This window comes from Solea senegalensis, linkage group LG5 (genome assembly GCF_019176455.1).
Source record: "Solea senegalensis isolate Sse05_10M linkage group LG5, IFAPA_SoseM_1, whole genome shotgun sequence".
NCBI lineage: Eukaryota > Metazoa > Chordata > Actinopteri > Pleuronectiformes > Soleidae > Solea > Solea senegalensis.
In genome coordinates, this window is record NC_058025.1 from 14335343 (window position 1) to 14356126 (window position 20784).

Below are 20784 nucleotides of genomic sequence, written 5' to 3' on the forward strand. Positions count from 1 at the left end.
CCACAGCTCAAGCGACCGTGTTTTAAATTCTTCTGTCATCCCTTGTGTGCGTCAAACCCACTGCTGCCTGTGGGTTGTGACCATGTGACCATGTGACCATGCATTCAGGACAAACACAAACCTGAGGGCAGGGTTGGGTTAGTTGATTTCCATCCAAAACATTTTTTATTGTCCTCCAAACTGAAAGGTTTACCCTGTCATTTGGCGCCAAAAACATACATAGCATTTCTTCAGGTAGCAGTGGAGGCATACAAAGATCTTTTTCGACTGAGAAATCAATGAAAAGAGAAATACAGGTTTCTCTCCTTCAAGTCACATGAGTTTTCTTTGCATTCAAGAGTAATGGAGAGAAGATTAATTTCAGAACACGGGAAGCTTGAGAAAGTAGCGTCTGGTCATCCTTAAAAGACAGAAAGAGAAGGGAAAAAAAACAACAACAAAAAAAAAAACAAGAGACAATCGTGTCAGGACTGAAGACCAGGGTTTGTGTTTCTTCGTTAGAAAGAACCTGAACGTGGTCACGTTTTTTTTTTCGTCTCCGAGTTGTGTTTCGCCTTAATGTAGAGCAACTGTAGTGTACACAAGGGGACACTGGATATGCAATTCAAAGTGTCCACAGTCGATATAAAGCAAGGTCACATGACCCAAAACATGTGATGTCACATAAGGGGGGGCGGGCGGGTGAGACTTGACATAAATGTAACCAAACTGCAGTCCACAGTCTGTGTGTGTGTGGTACACAAATACCAATGAAGTGGCACTCGGCACCGATAATTTACAGTTTCTCGGGCGTCTGAAGAAAAGCGAGGCCTCCCCTTCTGGTGACTGTGCAGTTAAAAATGGGCACATGGTGATTTAAGCTCATGCTTAAGTTGTGGTAGACCATCCAAGCACTTCTTTAATTAATAACTATAAATACACAGCAGCGTTTGTTTCTTTCTTTTTTACTGGAGAGGTTTTCGTCCTCCTCCTCTCCCCGGGTGAGTGTTGTGACGTGTTTGTCTCCTACGACAGCTAACTACGCTTTTGCTCATCTGCTAGAGGAAACACGGGTTATATGGACTTGATTATCAACGTTCATATAGATTTTTCTATAATATATTTATATAGTTTTTTTTTTTGTTTGTTTCTTTCTCTCTCACGAGCGCGCACACACCTACCACTCTTTCGCTTGCGTTCACATTCTCTCGTCTCACTCATTTTATTCAATGTACACAACTTAACAGACATGGCGTGGGGGGGGGGGATTGCGTGGGGGCGCGACAGAGCTGAAATGACAATCACTGAGAAAAAATAAAAATAAAACAAAGCCCAAAGAAAAAAAAAACGAAAAAAAAACTGCAGTCTTTTTTGTCATCCATTGGCAGTTGGACTGACTCAGCAGTCAGCCAGTAACAATGGTGCTTTAAGGAGAGGAGGTGGCCATGTCATCAAAGAGGCGGCGCCGGAGGCTCTTTCTTCGCCGGTGCCGTTTTCGCCGTCGTTTTTGTCGTCTTGGTCGCTGGGGTTGTCTCCTTGAGGTTTAGGTTCTCCAGTGCCACGTCCAAGGTCATGACCTCAACACAGCCCATGGCCTCGAAGTCAGCGAAATTCCGCAACGAGCTGTGACAGTCGTCCTCGTCCTCGGAGGAGGAGGCGGCGGCGGCGTCCTGGTTGGGCAGCAGCGTGGACAGCAGCAGCTCCGTCACAAACAAGCTCCTGTCGGCCCACTGCGCCTCGCACAGCTGCCGCTCGGCCTCGGACAGCCGCGGTTCGCTCAGCCTGCGGGAGAGAGATTGAGAGGGCGAAGAGTTCAAATAACACGCCGACCATTCACAACATACATTATCATACAAAATTGTCTCACACTTTACTTAGATTCTTCAATATAAATTAACTTCACCTTAATATACCTTAAATCCACTAGTTTTTAAAGTGTGGCTGAAGTGAGACGCCAGATTTCAAATACTCCAAACAAAACTAATTGATGACAGTTTTAAAAACCTTTTGTGTGAGTGAAGTACTGAGAAACCTAACCCTGTCAAAAGAATGCAAAATTTAAGAAAAGCAAGAAACAATTGTTGGATATATGATATATAGACATTTAAAGCTAGGGCTGCTCAAATCTGAAAGAGTTTATTGACACAGTCTCATTTAAAGTACGTGCAAAAAAAAAAAAGAAAAAAAGGAAGAAGTGAGTGTCCCACCTGCTGAGTAGAAACTGAGAACTATGTGCAGTGTGCTGTGTGTTAGACTCAGGTGGGCCCGGGTTGGGAGTAGCGTTGCTATTGTGGTTGCTGCTCGGGTTTGGGTTGGCGGCGGCTGAATTCGTGTTCAGGATGGCGTTGGCGCGGCCTCCGCCTCGGCTGGCGTTCCGGGCCGTCTCCAGCTGCTGACGCGCAGCCTGGGCCTGCTGGCGCTCCAGCTGGAGTTGCATCTGAAGCTGTTGGAGCTGAGAGGCCGAGGGGCCCGAGCTGAGCTGGCCGCCCGCTGAACGCCGCACCCCCGACAACTGGGAAAGAAGCTCTGCAACAAAGGACATGGAGAAGAGCTTCAGATCAAAAAGCTAATGCTATATTGACAAAATGATTCACTTTTTAATGATTTCTTTGGTTTATTGGGCAAAGAAACAAGAAAATATTCACATTGAAGAAGCTGAAACAATCAGAAAATGCTTCAAACCGATTAATCGATGATCAAAATAGTTCAATTAATTTAGTAAAAAAAAAAGAAAAAAAAGACTTCATGTATTCTACTCTTTTCTAGAAAGACAGCTATACCGCTTGTGATCTACAACTGTTGCACGGGAAGACGCGCGTGTGCATAATGTTACCAGACCCTGAGGTTTTTTTAGGCTAAATCTCAACCAGCAGAATTGTTGGCAGCCTCGGCTAGAATCATTCAGGTCATTCAAGAGGAGGCTTGTGGCCTGTTTGTGAGGAACACTGAACACAAACCCTCATTAAAGCGCAGCTGGAGCGGACGTGGCCAATGCCAAGCACTGCATCAGATTAAAAACTGGGAACAGTATGAACAGAAAGAATACCTCGGTAACAACTCTGCCCACACGCCGCTGCTTCATTCAGAGGGGGATTAAAGTGCACACTGAAAAATGGGACATTTGGCCTTCACTTTCATCTTAACTACACAATTTAAGATTACATCTTGCACCATTGTAATGATGATGTTATCATGGAGACACACTCAGTCACCACACTGAGTCCTGTATTATCCACGTTCGTCTGCCTCTGTGTGTGTGTGTGTGTGTGCGTGTGTGTGTGTGTGTGTGTGTGTGGTGCGACTGACCTGCTATAGGATCCATGGCCTCTCTGCTGAAGTTGGAGCTCTGTGAGGAGCTCTGACTGGTGGAGAGCCCCCCTGTGGTGCTACTGGTGAAGTGCATGTTAGACCTGCGTGCTCGCGGCCCGCCCAGCCCGCGCCCTGGGTGAAACATCCTCCTCACATGCCGTACCCCACTGGACTCGTCGTGAAGCTTCTCATTAAGGAACATATCAGAAGCACAACACTATAACTTCACTTTGATTGACAATTGATCTTCTTTGATTACACTTTAAATCAATACAATGTCAAAGTGTTAATCGACCAAAAATATGCAGTAAATGTGTAAGCTCTCATTTAGAAGCAGAAAACAACTAAGTATTCTGGATTTTTGCTTGTATCGGTTGTAAATCTATTTTTGCCGATCACCTAATTTATTACATTTTTTTCAGGTCTTACTTTTAGGGCACTGGTTACTAAGGAACTGCGTTACCGTTTTATGGAGTGTAAGTCATTTTACTACAATTTAGCATATTTGTTTTTTTCTCCACCGCCTGTATTCAAATAGACAACATTTAATAAGCCATCAGTTGTCCGAGTCCATTTGCATTATTATCATGCCATTTCAAACCTCGAGCTGACTTCTAACTTGAAATTCTCATTTATGTCGACAGACGATCACTCAGTGACATCAATTTCAGGCGGAGTGAAGACAAGGAGTGCTGAGAAATCCATACAACTGATGAATAACATTCAGTTTTTGTTTTAACCAGAGCGGTTCACACCGTTTGCAGCCTTCACGCTCATTGCATTGGCACATTACTACATAATGTGACCCCGACTGTTCCCGCCTTCTGTATTTGGAAGAAATATGCGTCACGTCACTGCACTTTCAGTTGGCAAGAGATAAAAAAAAACCACACACACACGCACCAATTCAATTTACTAGTGGTATCTGTCAGCGCTATGTATCGAGCCAACACCGCCCTAAGGCCTGGGATTTCTTAGTTGTTGGTGTTTAAAGAAAACAAAACAACTGCAAGCAAATAGTGTGTACGCAGCTGAACAGTCAGAGTGAAGCCTACTCTATTATAAAATATAGAATTACCTAACCTGTCAATACTGATGTTTTAAGACAGCTTCATTTTGTTTTTAGGTTGTGTCTTTATATTCAGTCAGGTTATAGTCTTGAAAAGGATATCAAGTCTCTGGGTGCTCTGTGTTCAAGTGTGAGATGAGCAGCAAAGTCATCCGTCACATGATTTGGGTCACCACCTGGCAGCGCTGCACATATGGGGCAGATCTGGAGAGCGGGAAGAGACAGCGGACAGGTCATTTACAACACACTTCACTGCACACTGAACATTTGTTCAAGAGGACTCGGCTCCAACTGGCAAACACCCACACTGGTAAATATCCAGTCTACAAATGCTGTGTTTGCACACGGAGCACTGCGATTTCAGAAACATTCCAGCTCTGCAGCTCGTAGGACAGTGTCTGTCTGAGCTCCAGCAGATGTGAGGAAATGCTAAAGGCATAGATTGATTTTTACATGTTAAAAAAGTCGGCTGTGAGCTGCCACGCAGAATGCCATGAGATGTACCGTTGTAGCCCAGACACAGTGAAAAACAACCACTGCTACAATCAAAATAACAAAATAATAATGTCCTTTTTTTTATTATTCAAAGGACAGTGATTAACTACTATTAACGTGTCAAACCCATACGATATCTGAAATGGTCTGTTTTAGGATTCCCACAGGGCACTTGCTGCCTGTCTGCTGCAGAAGACAAGTTGTTATTATGTAAATGATAAATGTTTGTAGAAATGTCAGACGTAACTCACGTTAATGATGCACCTGAAGTGATGCAGGAAATGTGTTTTCAGTCTGACAACGAGCCACAGAGCTATCTATTTAACACCATTTAAATGTGAATCTCTATCAAACTTCATGTGTCTGATTTTGTGCCTTGCTCAAGTAATTTTGAAAACAAGTTATACAAATCGTTATGTATTGGAAAAAGCTGTGAAGTGGATGTGACACAAGTGTGGTAGTGTGTCTTCCCTAAAGTGTCTTTCACACTAAATCAAATGAGTGGGAATACCCAGAAGTAAAGCCATTAACAAGGTGATTAACATCATTCCTATTGCCAGTGGTTGGTCTGCCCTGTGGTGTCTTTTTCACCCCTGCGTGAATTGTGACGTCACACATGCACCAGTAATAAACAGAGAGAGAAAAACAACAACAACAAACAGTGGAGCTCAGTAACAATGTCACAGTCAGTGCAATGTTGTATCTTTTACTTTGGATGCACATTTAAATCTAGATTAAATTCTTTTTCATTGATTGGAATGGGACATACAGTGTTTCTCTCACTCTCCGTCTGTAGAGCTACCCAACATAGAAACCAATCACACAGAAATGTGTCTCAATTGTTTCAAAAATGACTTGGAAATGCCAAGTAGAAAACAACGCATTGTCTGCCGGCGGTGCTGGGCTGCATAAAAGAGCAATCAAATCAAAACAATAGGGAAAAAAAACACGATTCAAGTTGATGAGCTCTTGCCTTTGCTTCATTTTTTGATGAGGGGGGTAGGGGGGCATAAAAATCAAAGTCTGGGTTGGCAATTTTGCTTCTTGCATGATTTGATTGGCAGCCTGTAAGTGTGATGATCACTGCGGCTCCGAGCAGGGGGGCACATAAAGACTGTATGGAAGACACTCCATAACATGGAGAAAAATGGTTTTCCGGTGATTAATTTCTGCATGAACATCCTCCGTCAGTCAGAACTAAGCTTTGACTGCGACATACTAGCGCTTCGGATACGATTTACTCAAAATGAGAGCAAAAATAAATGCTTCCAGGTGTGAATTAGTGCGCAAACATACTGTATTTTCCAACCTTCATAAGTGTCTGTGTGTGAGGCTTCAGCATCCACCTACCACTTCTGTAGAGGTCTCCGTGTGCTCTGCAGCCACATGCTCCTGCAGAGAGATCTCTGTGTAGCCCATCCTGCCACAGTAGGGACATGTAAAGGCCTGGGGCTGCTCCACTGAGAACGCTTCACCGCCGTAGTACAGGTCTGGAGGAGAACAGATGGACATTCAGTCGCCATACAATAGAGTTCTTTTTACCAGCAAATTCATTTCAGATGCTGGGATTGCAGCACACAGGACGTCATACCTAGGATGCTTATCAAACTACCGCAGAACCATACCTGTGATCTATTATGTAACCAATGTAGAAAAGTTGACATTTATGTAAACAAATGTGGTAGGCAGACACTGCAGTGAGTGGAACAAGCAAACTTGGGAAAAAGCCCACACCAAATTTAACAATTTCTTGCACCTTCTGTTGCGATTTCGTCAACAACAGTTTTCCCAACAAACTGTAGAACAGTATGTCCACTGTGTGAAAGCTCGGAGAGTGACGTATTTCACAGTAGCAATCCATAAATATTATCTGGCATAATAAACCATTCTGTCAAGCAGATCGAAGGTTAATAGAACCAAATTTACGGTGACTGTGGTCCAACAGGGACTGGTATATTTTAATCATTGTCACTGCCACTGTATTCATAAACCAAAACTGCAAAGACAATAACACACTTGCAAAATCTCCTCAGATTAAAGTTGAATCACTGCTCAGACAGTTGGGAGCAGCCCTTCTGTCAGAGAGCAGAGGATTGACTGCAACTGTTTCTTGTTCACACTTATTAAGACACTGAGGGAAGGGTTTCCGAAGACCACAAGTGTTTGCAGCTTAATTATGAAATGACAGGATTTACAGTGATTTGCATGTGTTTTCATTTTATGTGTAATGTGTAAACTCAGTGTTCAATGCTTATTACACCTGAGGTGCCACACCACTTCGAGAATAGAATTTAAACACGGTCTGTTTGGTTTGTGTTGAGAAACGCAGCAAGACTTCATGCAAAGTTCTCAAAAACATCTGTATTTTCTTGCCAGGTTATCAGTTGGATATGAACATCTGTCTCTCAGCGACAACAAACATTGAATGATAAACATCTGATCATGTTTTTCCTCCTTTTTATTTTTCAATTCACAACCTGAATAGGCACTGTACTTACCAAAGTCGACTCGTGTTAATATACACTGCATGGGATGCTCTGTGGTGTGTCTCGTCGTCGTCGCACCACTCTCGTAACAGGATGCACACAGGTCATAGTCATAGCAGATTAAACATTTGTATCGTCGCCCTCTGAAGTTGCCTTTTAAACATGCATCGCAGCTCACACCTTAAGGGAAAAGAAAGAGGAAATGTTAGATGTTTAATATTCATGTGAACATATTATGGTTTGCTTGACTGAGTGTGTTTGACAGGTTATACACAATTCAGTGTTGCATAAATTTCACATGGCGGGACTCACCGGGGACAACGCGATACAATGCGATACATGATAAATGGTCCATGATACCAATAATGAACGTGGCTGGGGCATCACTTAATGCAGCTTTCTCTGCCATTATCCCGATGTGAACTCCCACTTATTCGGCCATGTAATTTACACCCAAGTTTCCCTCATTCATTTGAGCAGCGCCACCATGAGGAGACATGAACGAGTGAGAAGAGACTGTTTACTTTGGAGCGTCTTAATTTGTTAATCAAAATGTCAATATTTGCCCTGGTGTTACGATGGTCATATTGCACGAGCAAGGAACGACAATTCATCACTAAATCAATATTTTGACCAACCTCTATTGCAGAATATTTTATGAATAAACATACAGATCCCTTGACCGAATCATTTACAGCAGTGTCCTCTGTAAACATTACAACACAAGTTAACAATGAGGGTTTACATAATTAAATCAGATCAATTTTACAAAAAAAATGTAAGCAAGAAATTCATTATGTGACATGTCAATTAAAAGATTACGGCTTTTTTTACAAATGAATTTATACTTAAAATTAGAAGTATGTCAATAAACATTCTACTAGGAGTACATGATGAAAGTTTTCCTCAAAAGGTATGGCATGTCAGTCTTATGATAAATATGTATACAACAGTGTTCATGCATATTAGTGTATACATCTCCTGTAGCTATAATTCAACTAAGGACTGGCTGTCAGACTTATATAGAACAGGTTGCTGCCAACTTTCCATTTTCATTCAAACACAAACGTGCCTGAGGACATCCTCCTCACTAAAGTCACCCCACAGCTATGAATGGCAGGTTTCACCTCAAGTGTCCCATATAGAGTCCACTTGTCCCTCTGTTTTCAAGTCCATGCTTTTCTTGATTGACGAGGACAGTCGTGCTGCCTCGGTGTATTGTATGACACCAGGCTGTTTTAACTTCCCCGTATATCCATTCATAGCTACGGGCAGTGAAGTCTCAAAGCCAATCAGACCCTGCTGTGCAGCGGGTAAAGACTGGCTGCAGTAATGTTAATGACAGCAACAACAGGAACAACCTCAAAGCAATAACCAGCTCGATCACTACTCGCAGCAAAGTTGTCAACAACACAAGCATGAGAAATAAAGGCCGTCCAGGCCTGACTAACCTTCGCTGTTAGCCAAACCAATCAGTAAACCAACTACTATGAGATTAACTACTGGCTGACGAATTAGCCAGCAGCTGAGGACTAACTCACCTAACTGTCCAAGGGACAACGAGCTGAACCTTAACTGTCTCCCACTCGAGCAGTGAACTTCAAGCCCAACAAGGTTGGCCACAAGGACGAGGTTAATGTTGGGTTTGTCAGTTGTTAGCTGAAGAAACTCGGATCCGAGGGCCAACTTTTATCAGAAAACAAGCTAAAACTGTCTGACATTAGTATTGACGACATGACAGCTCCATCCGGACTCCACTCTCGTGTGTGTTCGCCTGTCCCCGGCACCACCCCCTTACCTTGCTCGCTCGCGTTCACCTGTGAAACCTATCTTATCACGTTAGCTTACAGGCTAGTTAGCACAGTTAGCCAACGTCAGGTAGATCTGGTCATTTTCTGGATCACGCACGTCCACTGCGTGCGTCGCCCACACATATCGCAACAGCTATAACTTAGTCCGCACACACACGCGGCATTAACGTACACAACAGCCTCGGTGCTTACGCTACCTACCAGGAGCTGCAAAACAAGAAATTCTCGGCTAGCTTAATGTTAGCCGGCGGTGCTCTACCAACGTTTCCATCCCTAATCTCGAGCTGCTCACGTCTGCTGCCATCCGCTGTATTCTTACCTTCATGTCGGGACATCCTACGAACACTGACGCAACACCCTGCTCGGGCTCCGGGGCTTGGAATAAGGGATAATCTGGGTGAAGAGAAGAGAAGCCGGGGCTGGCTGTCTGTCCCTGGCCTCTTCCCTCATGAAGTATCCGGTCTGGCTCTCTGCCCCCCTCCGCCTCCTGCTGTGTCACTGTACGGTGCGATGCCCCACCTCGTCCACGCGGTGGCGCTGCTGTGTAATGGTAGAGTTGGATGTTCTTCCTCTCTTCTGTTTTACGGCAGGTACGAGTTTACGTTAAGGTGCATCACCGCCATTCCTGTGAGAGTGAGGACAAGAGTTGTGTGAAGTGGTTTCACCTGAGGGGGCTTCATGACTGTAAATATACACACAGCTCGAACTCGTGTAGTTTAATACAACATCTATGTTATGCGTCACAACATATCTGGCACATGACCATTGACCTTATCCTGAAAAAGAAACTGTTTATGACGATTACACGTGTCTAAACTCATATTCCTGTTCATATAATGTATAACAGCACAGTCTGTTATGCTAAGTTCTACATTTGTGAAAATATGCCAATGGGAGGTTAAATCTGAAATATGTATCTGTCATAGTTAATATATCTATATGTAGAAGCTCTTCAACCAAAATCTTATTTTTAATGCTAAAATATAATTATTGTTATACATTAATGTACTGTTGTACAAAAAAAGAGTATAGCACGTTATTATTTCTTGATTAAGATGTCAAATTAAAGTTATTTACTTTAAACATTAGTTTTAATGGTTTAGTGAATGTTACGCTTGATTAATTTCTGACTTCTCTGAGAAGTAATTTGGGTATCATGTTTTTATGACAGGTGGTCTAATAAATGTGTCAAGCACTGTATCTACATGCGGACTTATCCCCATATCCTATTGTCACAGATTGTCTCTTATTCTGGCTAAATTCAATTAAATTCTAAATGTATTGCTGTCCATGTAAACATAGTGTTAAACAAGGTCCCCATAGAGGAGTGAAGGTTTTTAAATCACACTCTTTTGCCTGCATGGGTCAACTTGGTTGTTGTAGTATTTCACTGTACCTCTCTGTTGGGTCTTGACAGGCAGATCTTATAGTGCAAAGTCAGGACATCTCAGCACAGTGCAGAATCAAACTGGCCCACACACTGGCCCACACCTGGCTGAGGACTGTGGATGGAAAGAATAACTATTCTACCCTGCATAAGAAGTGACTTTGAATTAAATATAACATCCAATGTCTGGGTTCAGGTCAGTTCTTGAGCACGAGTTTCAAACAGCAGCAAGAAATCTAATAAGCTAAAAATATATTTGTCTCAAAACATAATCTATTTAAAGCATTTGACTTTACAAAGTGATTGTTATTTATTAGTGATGTTTCATGTCTGTCTCACACTAGAAGTTTGGAAGAGCCAGAATGTGTCCATTTTCCCAGACATTGCAGTTGGGAATGCTGAATACTCTCATTGTCTGTGTGTGTGTGTGTGTTTGTAGTTCTTCATCTTCATCCTCCAGTAAGTCTACATTGAGTTCTTATGCCCGTGCCTTAGATCTGTGAACGATCAACCTTTGCATCGCTTTGATCTTCCCTTAAATGAATACCCTTTGGTAGAAACATATTTTTCAAAAAGCATTAAAAACCGGGAATATGCAGAAAACTGCACTTTTTTTAAAATAATTACTTGAAAAACTGCATTCATGGCTGTTACTTTCAAATAATGGTGCCAGTTTTGTGGGGTATTTTTTCTCATGATAACTTTTAATCTTTGGTCTGGAACAGATGTTTCAAACATCTGGTATAACACACCCTGAAGTGCAACGATGGCATCGCTGATGTCCATGAACAAACCATTATCATCTCGTCAAATGAACTCCAACCCCCTCAAGAGATGCAGCATTACACATCTTCTGCATGTTCTTGTGAGAGGATGGTTATTTATACACACTCACTGGCCTTTGAAGTCATTCCTCTTTTAAATATTATGCAGGTTTTTAGAAAAGATCCCTTAAAGGTCCAGCGTGTGAGAACTAGGTGAAATCATTTGGCAGAAATTGAATTTCGACTTTTAATGATAACTTATGACTACCGTAGGTTTCCCTACATGCTTTGAAGTGAAGGGTGAGTCGAGCGATTTTCACCTGCAGTGCACAACTTCAGATGTCGCTAGATCCTACACACTGCACCTTTAAAGTTCTAGTTCTGTCAGTTGAAGTCACTCATGGAAGAGACAGTATAGCGACTGCATTTTGACCGGAAACAGGCACAGTGTCACAATGTGTCACATATTTAACAGAAAATAGATCAAATACATATGGATTCATAGATAGATAGGTGGTGGATGAATAATGGATGGACGATGGTGGGTGGATGGACAGATGTTACACTTTGTAAATAAATAATTTAATTACTTAATTACTCCACTTCAACATTATTTATTCATTTTGATATTTACTTATTTTCAAATAATTATCATGAGGGTTAGAATTAGGATTGTGGGGTGGTCTTATGGAGCATTTGAGTGTCTGCCCCCTGAAATGTCTGTGAACACCACTGATAGATGGATTCTCTGAATAGTCACTGGTTTTGTAGCAGTGACCTGGTCTAACTCACTGACCCACTGCTTGGTTGTAACCAGCAGCACAGGCTTTTTTGTTTGCACAGAGATGCGTAACTGCACTGTGGACTCCAGGAACCTGCCACCTTCCCACTGTGTATAATGCTTGATGCTTTCTCCTCAACAGAGTGGTGTTATTGTAGCAGGGAGCCTCGTGTGGGTGCGCCTATTCTTCTGCATTATCAATTGAAACTGGTTGGTGAGCTAACGGATGGTTTGGCAGCGCGCCAGGCGGAGGGGAGGATGTTTTGGTGGGGGAGGGAGCCTCGGTGTTCCTCCCCCACAAACACTGCTGCTCACAGCCATTTAGATGTTCTATAGACGAGCTTAGAGGCGTTTCCAACTCATTGTGATAAGCGGAGATAGTTCATAATAACAACAACAATAATATTAATAATAATAATAATAATAATAACAACAACAATAATAATATTAATCGTATAATTATTGTTATTATTATGAGGATAAATAACCATGTGTAGGAACACAGATCCCCATCGCCACTCATTGGCTCATTGACTCTTTCATGATCAATTTCCCCACATTGTTTGAATCTATTCGGGCAACAAAGGTGAATGACCTGTAGTAAGCTACACTGGATACACTATAGGTCTGCTTGCGTCACCCCACACAGAAACCACGCGCAACACAAGACGCCTACTACGACTTCATTCAGTTCGCCACGCCTTCCAGTGTGTACAAAATGGGGGCTTGACCAATGAGATTCGCGAGAGATCAGCCGATGATCAGATGACTAGAAATGGGAACTATTTAAAACTCTAATGACACTCTTGTGCGAGTTTATACATCTCCTGAGCGGCGTAACCACTGCAGGCAGGCGCGCACCAGAACGCACCGACAGCCCACTTGCTCTTTGTCACCACTGGATCTGAACTCATTCACCCTTTCACCACCACGCCGCCACCATCAGCAGCAGCAGTCGATTACACAAAGACACTTCAAGTATCAAGGAGCCTTTCATTTCCCCTCATACACGTCTGGGAGTGAGAAATGAATCATAAAACCCTTTTATTGTGGATTTCCCTTCAGTGTGCTGCTGCGCTCCTCTCATCTGTTCTCGCGGAAAACGCTGTTTTAAAAGGTAAGAAAGGAAACCGCCTTATCCATTCAATCACTATTTGAATCGTTTCTTGTTCACCTCGCGATTAAAGACTTCAAATCAATGTAACCCCGCATTGCGAGGACAAAGTGGGTCAAACCATGCGCGCGTAATGAAAAATCATTAAGTAGCGTGAAACGCACGTCACTCGCTGCTTAGTTGCCTCCTGTGCGATAAGGCTGACTTTCAAACAAGAGCAAGTGTGGCGGGCAGAGTGTGAGTGGAGCTGTTTAAAAGACGAGACTGCGACGTGTCCTTTTTGGGAGAGCGACAGGAGCAGATTGGTGTTCATGTGCCGGGCGCACAACGCCACGTCTGTGTCTCTGTGTGTGTGTGTGTGTGTGTGTGAGACAGAACTGTTCGCAATGATTCATTGCCGGATCCGCGCTTTAATTACCACGCAGGCTCACCGCTGCTGTCACTGTCAGCAGCTGGACTCGTTTTTTTGTCAGTAAGAGTCATTCATTACCAGAGAGAGAGAGGGAGAGCTGAGTTCATTTGAATCCAGACCTGACAGCGGTGCAGTTCAATTAGGCAAAACCCAAGTCAGCCATTCATTTCCCGTAAGTGTCACACCAAGTGTTTTACAGCTTGTAAAATGAACACAGGCTGCAGCTTCTTTTTTTTTTATTTGTCTGCGCTAACGAATACCAGCATATTCCGAGGTCTTTGCCCAAGGCTTCAGCCAAGAGCTTCATTTCATTTGTTCATCCTGTTTTACTTTGACTTCAAACTCTCTCACAGCAGGAACAGTTGTTCCTGCTGTGAGAGAGTTTGAAGTCAAAGTAAAATAGGATGCCTGTGGCATTTCGCCTCTGTGATATTATTGCAGTAGATGTTGATTGTCAGTGCCTCAGTGTGGGTGATTGCACTGGCTGAGTGGTTTCTGAATACATATTTGAAAGTGAATCATTTGGATGGATCAGAGCTTTCTTCTTTCTCCTTTTGATGAAAGGTTGAGTTGCATTTTAAAGCTTTCCTTTTACTCCGTCTTGGTCTTAACGTTCATGGTTGTTTTCCCTCAGGTGAAGACGGTGGATTCAATGAATTATCCACAGACGGCAAGGACTCGGATGGCGTCATCAAGTACAACATGAGGAAGAGTTTAGATCTGGACCAGGAGGGATGCTATCTGCAGGCCGGCAACAAGGAGTGTCTGAAGGAATGTAGCTTCAACGCCACAGCCAAGACTATCTTCATCATCCACGGCTGGACGGTACATATATGAATCATTTTACATAACCCTGTCTTGTCAAAGTTCATCTCCTGCTTTTATCAGGGTTGCAGCTGGAAGAATATCCCGTGATCGAGGAGCTCAAGTCTTGAATTAATGCTTTGAAATAACGTAGCAGGCTGCCTGACTCCCCCCTCTCTCTTTGTTTCCCTCTTTTTTAGATGAGTGGGATGTTTGAAAGTTGGATGCACAAGCTGGTGTCTGCAGTGATGCAGCGTGAGAGTGGGGCCAATGTTGTGGTTGTCGATTGGCTCTCGCTGGCGCAGCAGCTGTACCCAGATGCAGTCAACCACACCCAGGGTGTAGGCCACGATATCGCCACCCTGTTAAACTGGCTTCAGGTGTGTATTATTCTGCACGTACACTTGTGTTTCCACCTCATGAATCATGGTTGAGTGATCACGGTGCTAGGTAGGAGAATCTGTGTGGAGTTAGCATGTTTTCCCCACGTAGCCTACTCCGGTTTCCTCCCACAGTCCAAAATCATGCAATTTGGTGTCATTCAAAATTGACGGTAGCTGTGACGCCCTGCACAGCCGAGATTGGCTCCACTTCCCCGCCACCTTCGCGTGGAGGATAAAGTGTTAGAAAATGGATGTATTGATCACTCTGCTACATCATGTATGTAGTATACTCACCCGAGAGTTGGCACTGTAAAGCGAATTTGTGTTAGTAGATCAGTTTGTGCTCTACAGATACATGATAGTGTAGTGTGCTTTGAGCTGGGCCATGTTGGAAGGTAGGTGAGTAATGCTGAGGGACAAAAGAGAACTCATTACCTACAAGTCCACAAAACCTGTTTCCCCTCTGTTTTTGTTTGAGCTGATTCAAAGGGTCGCTGCCTTTTCTGTGTGTGAAAGAACTGCCTAAATGTGTTTGGAAAGTGAAATGGTATGCTAATGATCTATTTTGGATTTCCAAACAACGGCGCATCAATACGACAAAGTTTTCATCAAGGCAGCAGCTCCGCTTGTTTCTCTTGGTGCGGCGCTTCTTTAGTCCCATTAACACTCGGTAGAGAATCTAATGAGGATTACTGTCTATTTAGCGCCAAGACAAAAACAACAAATCCCATTCAGCATGACGGCCACGAATTGGACGAGTTCACAAATGGCTAGTGAGGAAGGATTCAGGCATCCGGCCATGTACTTGAAAACACAGAGTATTTCATGCAGACCAACTCTTGGATTAACAGAACTTGGCTCAGCTACAGACACGATCGATGATCACTGGCTGGTTCGGTGTGGCAGCTGCTGATGTGAGATAAACTTCTCTCCCAAACAGGATGAGCTGCAGCTGCCTCTGGAGAATGTGCACCTTATTGGCTACAGTCTGGGCGCTCATGTCGCCGGCTACGCAGGAACACATGTACGAGGGACAGTCGGCAGAATAACTGGTAAGTTAACTGTGTAAAAATGAGTCTGCAATGAACAGTACTCAAAGGTGTTCCTGACCTGATGTCTTATGTGTTTTTATAATAGGTTTGGACCCAGCAGGACCAATGTTTGAGGGTGTAGAGGAACAGAATCGCCTCTCTCCAGATGACGCTGACTTTGTGGATGTCCTGCACACTTACACCAGAGAGGCTTTGGGTGTGAGCATCGGTATCCAGCAGCCTATTGGGGACATCGACATCTACCCCAATGGCGGTGATGTGCAGCCTGGCTGTGCACTGGGTGACGTGCTGGCAGTGGCTGGAAGTAAGTGCTTAAGAAGTGGCAGCCACTTTTGTTATTTGTTAGTAGACATATACCATACAGTTTATATTCTATGTAATGATAATATGCCTTTTTTTTTTTTTTACAGATTTCATGGAGGTGATGAAGTGTGAGCACGAGCGTGCTGTGCACTTGTTTGTGGACTCCTTGATGAGCAAGGAACACATGAGCTTTGCCTTCCAGTGCACCGACCCCGATCGCTTCAAGAAGGGCATCTGCCTCAGCTGCCGCAAAAATCGCTGCAACAACATCGGCTACAATGCCAGGAAGATGCGCAAGAGGCGCAACAGTAAAATGTACCTGAAGACGCGAGCACACACTCCCTTCGGTGGTGAGTTTACACTGCAGACACGACCTGCAAATGTATTGTCAGTTTTTATCTTTCACTACTACAGACAGTAAAACTGATAAGCAACTGTACTAAGATATGGCTGAAGTCGATATCTTACATTTACAACAACAGTCCCCTGTGTAAACCACTACTGTACACATGCACACAAGGTTGCAGAACTTTAACTGTCTTGGGTTTTCCCTTTTAAGGCTACCACTATCAGATGAAGATGCACGTGTTCAACAGGAAACACGCAGACAACGCAGATCCCACTTTCTACGTCAAGTTGTACGGCGCCAATAATGATACGGCCAAAATGTTTGTTGATGTGTAAGTACAAAATCTAAGTCCATAAAACCTTGGTTTCTGACTATTATGTACAGTCTGGTAGCTCTTCTTTCTGCGCTGTTGACGCAATTCAACTTGAACCTGTTTTTAATATTAACCTTTTCAAAATGTGCAATTGTATAGTTTTGTGAGGCTAGAGCAAGAATAACTGTAACTTTCATTAGGCACTTCAGTTTTTTCTAACGTTATTTTCTTGCCATCGTCCAGCCATGATGGCGTCGTCGGCCTGAATCTGACCAACACCTTCCTGGTTTTTACTGAGGATGAAATTGGTGACCTGCTGAAGATCCACTTGAGCTGGGAAGGTGAATCAGAATCCTGGTCCTCTGTCTGGAAGAACATCAGGAAATCATTCTGGACCTGGAACACTAAACCTCCCACGCCTGTCCTGCAAGTCCGTCGAATTCGCGTGAAGGCAGGAGAAACGCAGAAGAAGTAAGTTTTAAGGGCGGAAAGCTCAGGATTTACACAAACTTATGGTTGTGCATGATTAAGATTGGCTACACAGGTTTAATGATTATTAAGGCATTGATTATTTCTTTCTTCTTCATTTTCCAGGTTTACATTCTGTGCCGAAGATCCCTCAAAAACTGAAATTTCACCAGGAGAATCCATCACTTATGTGAAATGCCGTGACGGCTGGGAATTTAAACCTAGAAAAAGGTACGAAATGTTAAGGTTAAAATACATATTAAACAAAATAATTGTGAATTAAATGTATGAATCCTGTACAGTCTGTAGCATAGAGTATGTAAATTATTGTTTTATTATCTACAGGGTGCCCATGTAACTTCTTGGCACTTTCAACAACCGATGCGCCGTCACCACAGGGGACCCAACAAGGAACGGCAAGAGGCACTGCCTTCTCTTTATTTGAGCACTTTTTGATGAAGGAGGATTGATCAGCACACAATGGGGAGGGGCCTCGGACTCTGGAAGGTTTGCTGTGGTCCCTGGAAACATGATGGACTCTGGGCTCTGTCCACCATGTGATGCTTCCAGGCTAGAATTGGAGGCAATCCTAAAAAATGACATTTTCCCTGGAGTTTCAGACTGTTACAATACACATTCTGTGCCAGGGGAAATGCACCAGCAAACCTAATCACTGTACTGTACATTTTTAAATATTTTCTATTTATGAAAGGAAAAAAAAGCACTGCAAGACCAATGTTATTTATCGGAGCACATCCCAGATGCAGTATTTGTGTGCGTGTTTGTTTGTATGTGTGTGCGCGTGCACGCATTTGTTTGTTTTTTTAAAATATGTGGGTGATTGTGTGTCTCTAGTCTAGTCATGTGCCTTTCTGCTGAGAGAGATTACTGATACACTGTACAAATGAAGGAAATACCTCACAATCTCCCCACACAATCTTCCTGAGGTTTTGTGTGTAGCGTTACTGTCTCTGTATGTGGCTTATTTTTTTGGGTCGTGTTCATGTATATAATGTAAATAACTCTTTTTGGAAAAATAAATTCACTTATTTGTAGAAACGGTTGCCGTTGCCTCCTTCCTCCCAACTGCCAAAAGTCTTTTGAAAGACATTCTTTGTTGCCACCTGCCTCATTAAGGATTCAGCTGTGGTCCTCAGAGATTCAGGAAAACCAGGAAAAAGTTTTTACTGGTAATCCTAGGCTTCACAAATTTTGACATTGTACAAGCTATGATTAGCGTCATAAGATCGTTTTTTTTTCCCTGTACATTTTGAGTTTGCCTACGCGCTGCGATGCATGAGCCTACAAGGGCCACGCTGGACTTAATGGTATCTGCAGAATTCAATGTGCCAAAGCCACCACTTATTTGTATAAGCTGAGCAAGAGAACAATTAAAACAAAAGACATCAGATAAAAGGAGGCAGAGAATGTGAAAGAGTGAAGGGGAGGGGAAAAAAAGAGACCACTTTAACCAGCGATTAAAGAAATAAGCTCAGCTCTTGCATTGGTCAAATGCAAGAGGCTGTTTTCAGGGCCCCCTTCTCAGCTTAGGATACAGGGAGCTGAGAAGGGGCCCCTGAAAACAGTCATTTAAATTGTAAATTCTGTAAATCTATGGTCAGAAACCTGTAAGAAGGCCATAAACCAGTGATGCGTGATTGTTGTGTTGGAATCACAAGGATGATTTTAAAAGTCCTCTTTTTCTTTCATAAATATCATCCATCCATCCTCTACCGCTTTATCCTCAACATGAGTGTTACGGGGGGAGCTGTGTCAGTCTCAGCTGACATAGGGACGTGCACTCTCACACTCTTTTGCAATTACGTATCAGGATTATCCTATTATTATAGGATGCACCACCTTATTTCTTTAGGGGGTCCAAAGACCTCACACAATCAGTTTTATTATGCTCAATTATTATTATTATTATTATTATTATGCTCAAAGTCCAATTTCGCTTGGTTTTCCTTCTGTAATTTTGCTCCCATAGGTCAGATTACAGTTAATAATCTAATGTATCCTTCCTTATGAATTATGAATACAAACAAAAAACACTACTAGCTAAACATTATTAACCAAACTATTTGAGCTTAGCTAGTAGTACAAGGAGCCTGTGCAGTAACTGTTAAAACATGAACTTATCTTTCAACGTAACACGAAGTTTCCTTGTAATTCACAGTTTGGACTGTGAATGGTAATAAATCAAGAATGCCACACACATTCCAAAACTGTAATGACACAGCAGCATATGCTGGTGCATGTACCAGCTCAGTGACAGCATCCTGCAGAAGTTTGTTTTTGACACTCCTGTTGCTTCAACTTAAATTCCTGAAAAACTAGATCACAGAAACGCAAATATTTGACACCTCTGATGTTTCAGCGGCGTGCCTGGAAGACGAGTAAAACACTGACTGTATGCTTCACTTCACATCAGGCGCTTGTGTCACGTCTTGGACGTGCAGTCACAATCGGAGGAGCTTTTGTGTTTCGTTCTCGACTGAAATCTCGTTTTCCCCAGACAACCTCCAGTAACCCCAACATGGACCTGTGAAGCAGGCAACTCCACTACAGGAGTCCTGCTCACCGGCTTAAACACATTTCATCATAATCATTGCCATACTATAATAACATTTACCTTGACGACAGTGATAACTTTCCCACAAACACTGTCTTCTATTTTTACACACTTTCTATAACACACAATATTAAGCACAACCTCATTATGTTTAGCTTTAATTTCCCTCATGCATTTTATTCTTCAGGCTGATTTTTCTCCCTCCTGAGGTTGTGGATTCTTCTTGACCTGCGACAGCTCAGGTTTTGGCGTTATGAGCTTGTAGAAATCAGATTATTCAGGGATTTTTTTGCCTCCATTTTTTGCCTCCATTATCTTTGAATTGACATAGACCTCTCTTGGTTGATTGGTGGAGCACTCTCTAAACATAAGATTTAGTATGTCAGCCCTTAAATCAATGGTCTTTTAACACAACTTACCACCCACTGTTAGGGTTAAGGGTGACTCACTTCAGTTATAGTCATAGAGTATCTTAATCCCCTTAATAGCATCTGCCTACCACAAACCTCTTACCGCTTTCGTCACTGTCTGGTCACTCACTAAAGTTCCTTTTGAGTGTTTCATTGGAACATCTGTGCGTCTGACACTGGTCACACTGTAAAAAAAGCCTAAAAAAAGTGCCAAGCTTGTTGACAGAAATTGTAATGAACGTACGTCAGTGGACGGAGGACATTTTGTCTGGGCCTCCCAATTTTAAAGGGGCTTTTTAAGGGTTTAGACCTGGTTTTAGGGTTAGGGTGAGAATTGGGTTTGGATCAGGCGTAGGGTAAAGTTTCAAGAAAAAAAAAGAAGCCTTGTTTTCGGAAAATTGTACTTAGTTTTTGCCTAAAAAGAAAAAATAGTCTTACCATGCAAGTTCTGCACTAGAAGATGATCTCATTTTAAACTATCAGTAACAAGCTGAAACAGTGGTTAATGGTTTGCATAAAA

General features: G+C 42.8%; 2 protein-coding genes across 2 annotated transcripts; one reads left to right on the forward strand and one right to left on the reverse strand.

Moving 5' to 3' along the window:
* Positions 1–133: 133 nt before the first annotated feature.
* LOC122769058 (E3 ubiquitin-protein ligase KCMF1-like) lies at positions 134–9621 on the reverse strand. The gene is made up of 7 exons (XM_044025332.1): positions 9469–9621; positions 7351–7518; positions 6203–6342; positions 4460–4561; positions 3286–3466; positions 2187–2505; positions 134–1761 (listed from the first exon to the last, which is right to left on the reverse strand). The coding sequence occupies exons 1-7, from the start codon at positions 9482–9484 to the stop codon at positions 1431–1433; spliced, it is 1257 nt and encodes a 418-aa protein (XP_043881267.1). The 5' UTR covers positions 9485–9621; the 3' UTR covers positions 134–1430.
* Positions 9622–12885: 3264 nt separating this feature from the next.
* On the forward strand, positions 12886–18342 carry lipg (lipase, endothelial). The gene is made up of 10 exons (XM_044027060.1): positions 12886–13198; positions 14242–14432; positions 14612–14791; positions 15735–15846; positions 15932–16150; positions 16257–16499; positions 16709–16829; positions 17055–17282; positions 17406–17510; positions 17625–18342. The coding sequence occupies exons 1-10, from the start codon at positions 13108–13110 to the stop codon at positions 17635–17637; spliced, it is 1503 nt and encodes a 500-aa protein (XP_043882995.1). The 5' UTR covers positions 12886–13107; the 3' UTR covers positions 17638–18342.
* The last annotated feature ends 2442 nt before the right edge of the window (positions 18343–20784 follow it).

Bases quoted from the DNA above. Each gene is read 5' to 3' on its own strand.
- lipg (XM_044027060.1), top strand. From the start codon at position 13,108: ATGAATCATAAAACCCTTTTATTGTGGATTTCCCTTCAGTGTGCTGCT. The intron at 14,433-14,611 runs GTACATATATGA...CCTCTTTTTTAG, and splicing joins TCATCATCCACGGCTGGACG to ATGAGTGGGATGTTTGAAAG. The intron at 15,847-15,931 runs GTAAGTTAACTG...TTTTTATAATAG, and splicing joins GACAGTCGGCAGAATAACTG to GTTTGGACCCAGCAGGACCA.
- LOC122769058 (XM_044025332.1), bottom strand. The intron at 4,562-6,202 runs GTAGGTGGATGC...CCCGCTCTCCAG, and splicing joins CGGAGACCTCTACAGAAGTG to ATCTGCCCCATATGTGCAGC. The intron at 2,506-3,285 runs GTCAGTCGCACC...CCTTTGTTGCAG, and splicing joins GGCCATGGATCCTATAGCAG to AGCTTCTTTCCCAGTTGTCG.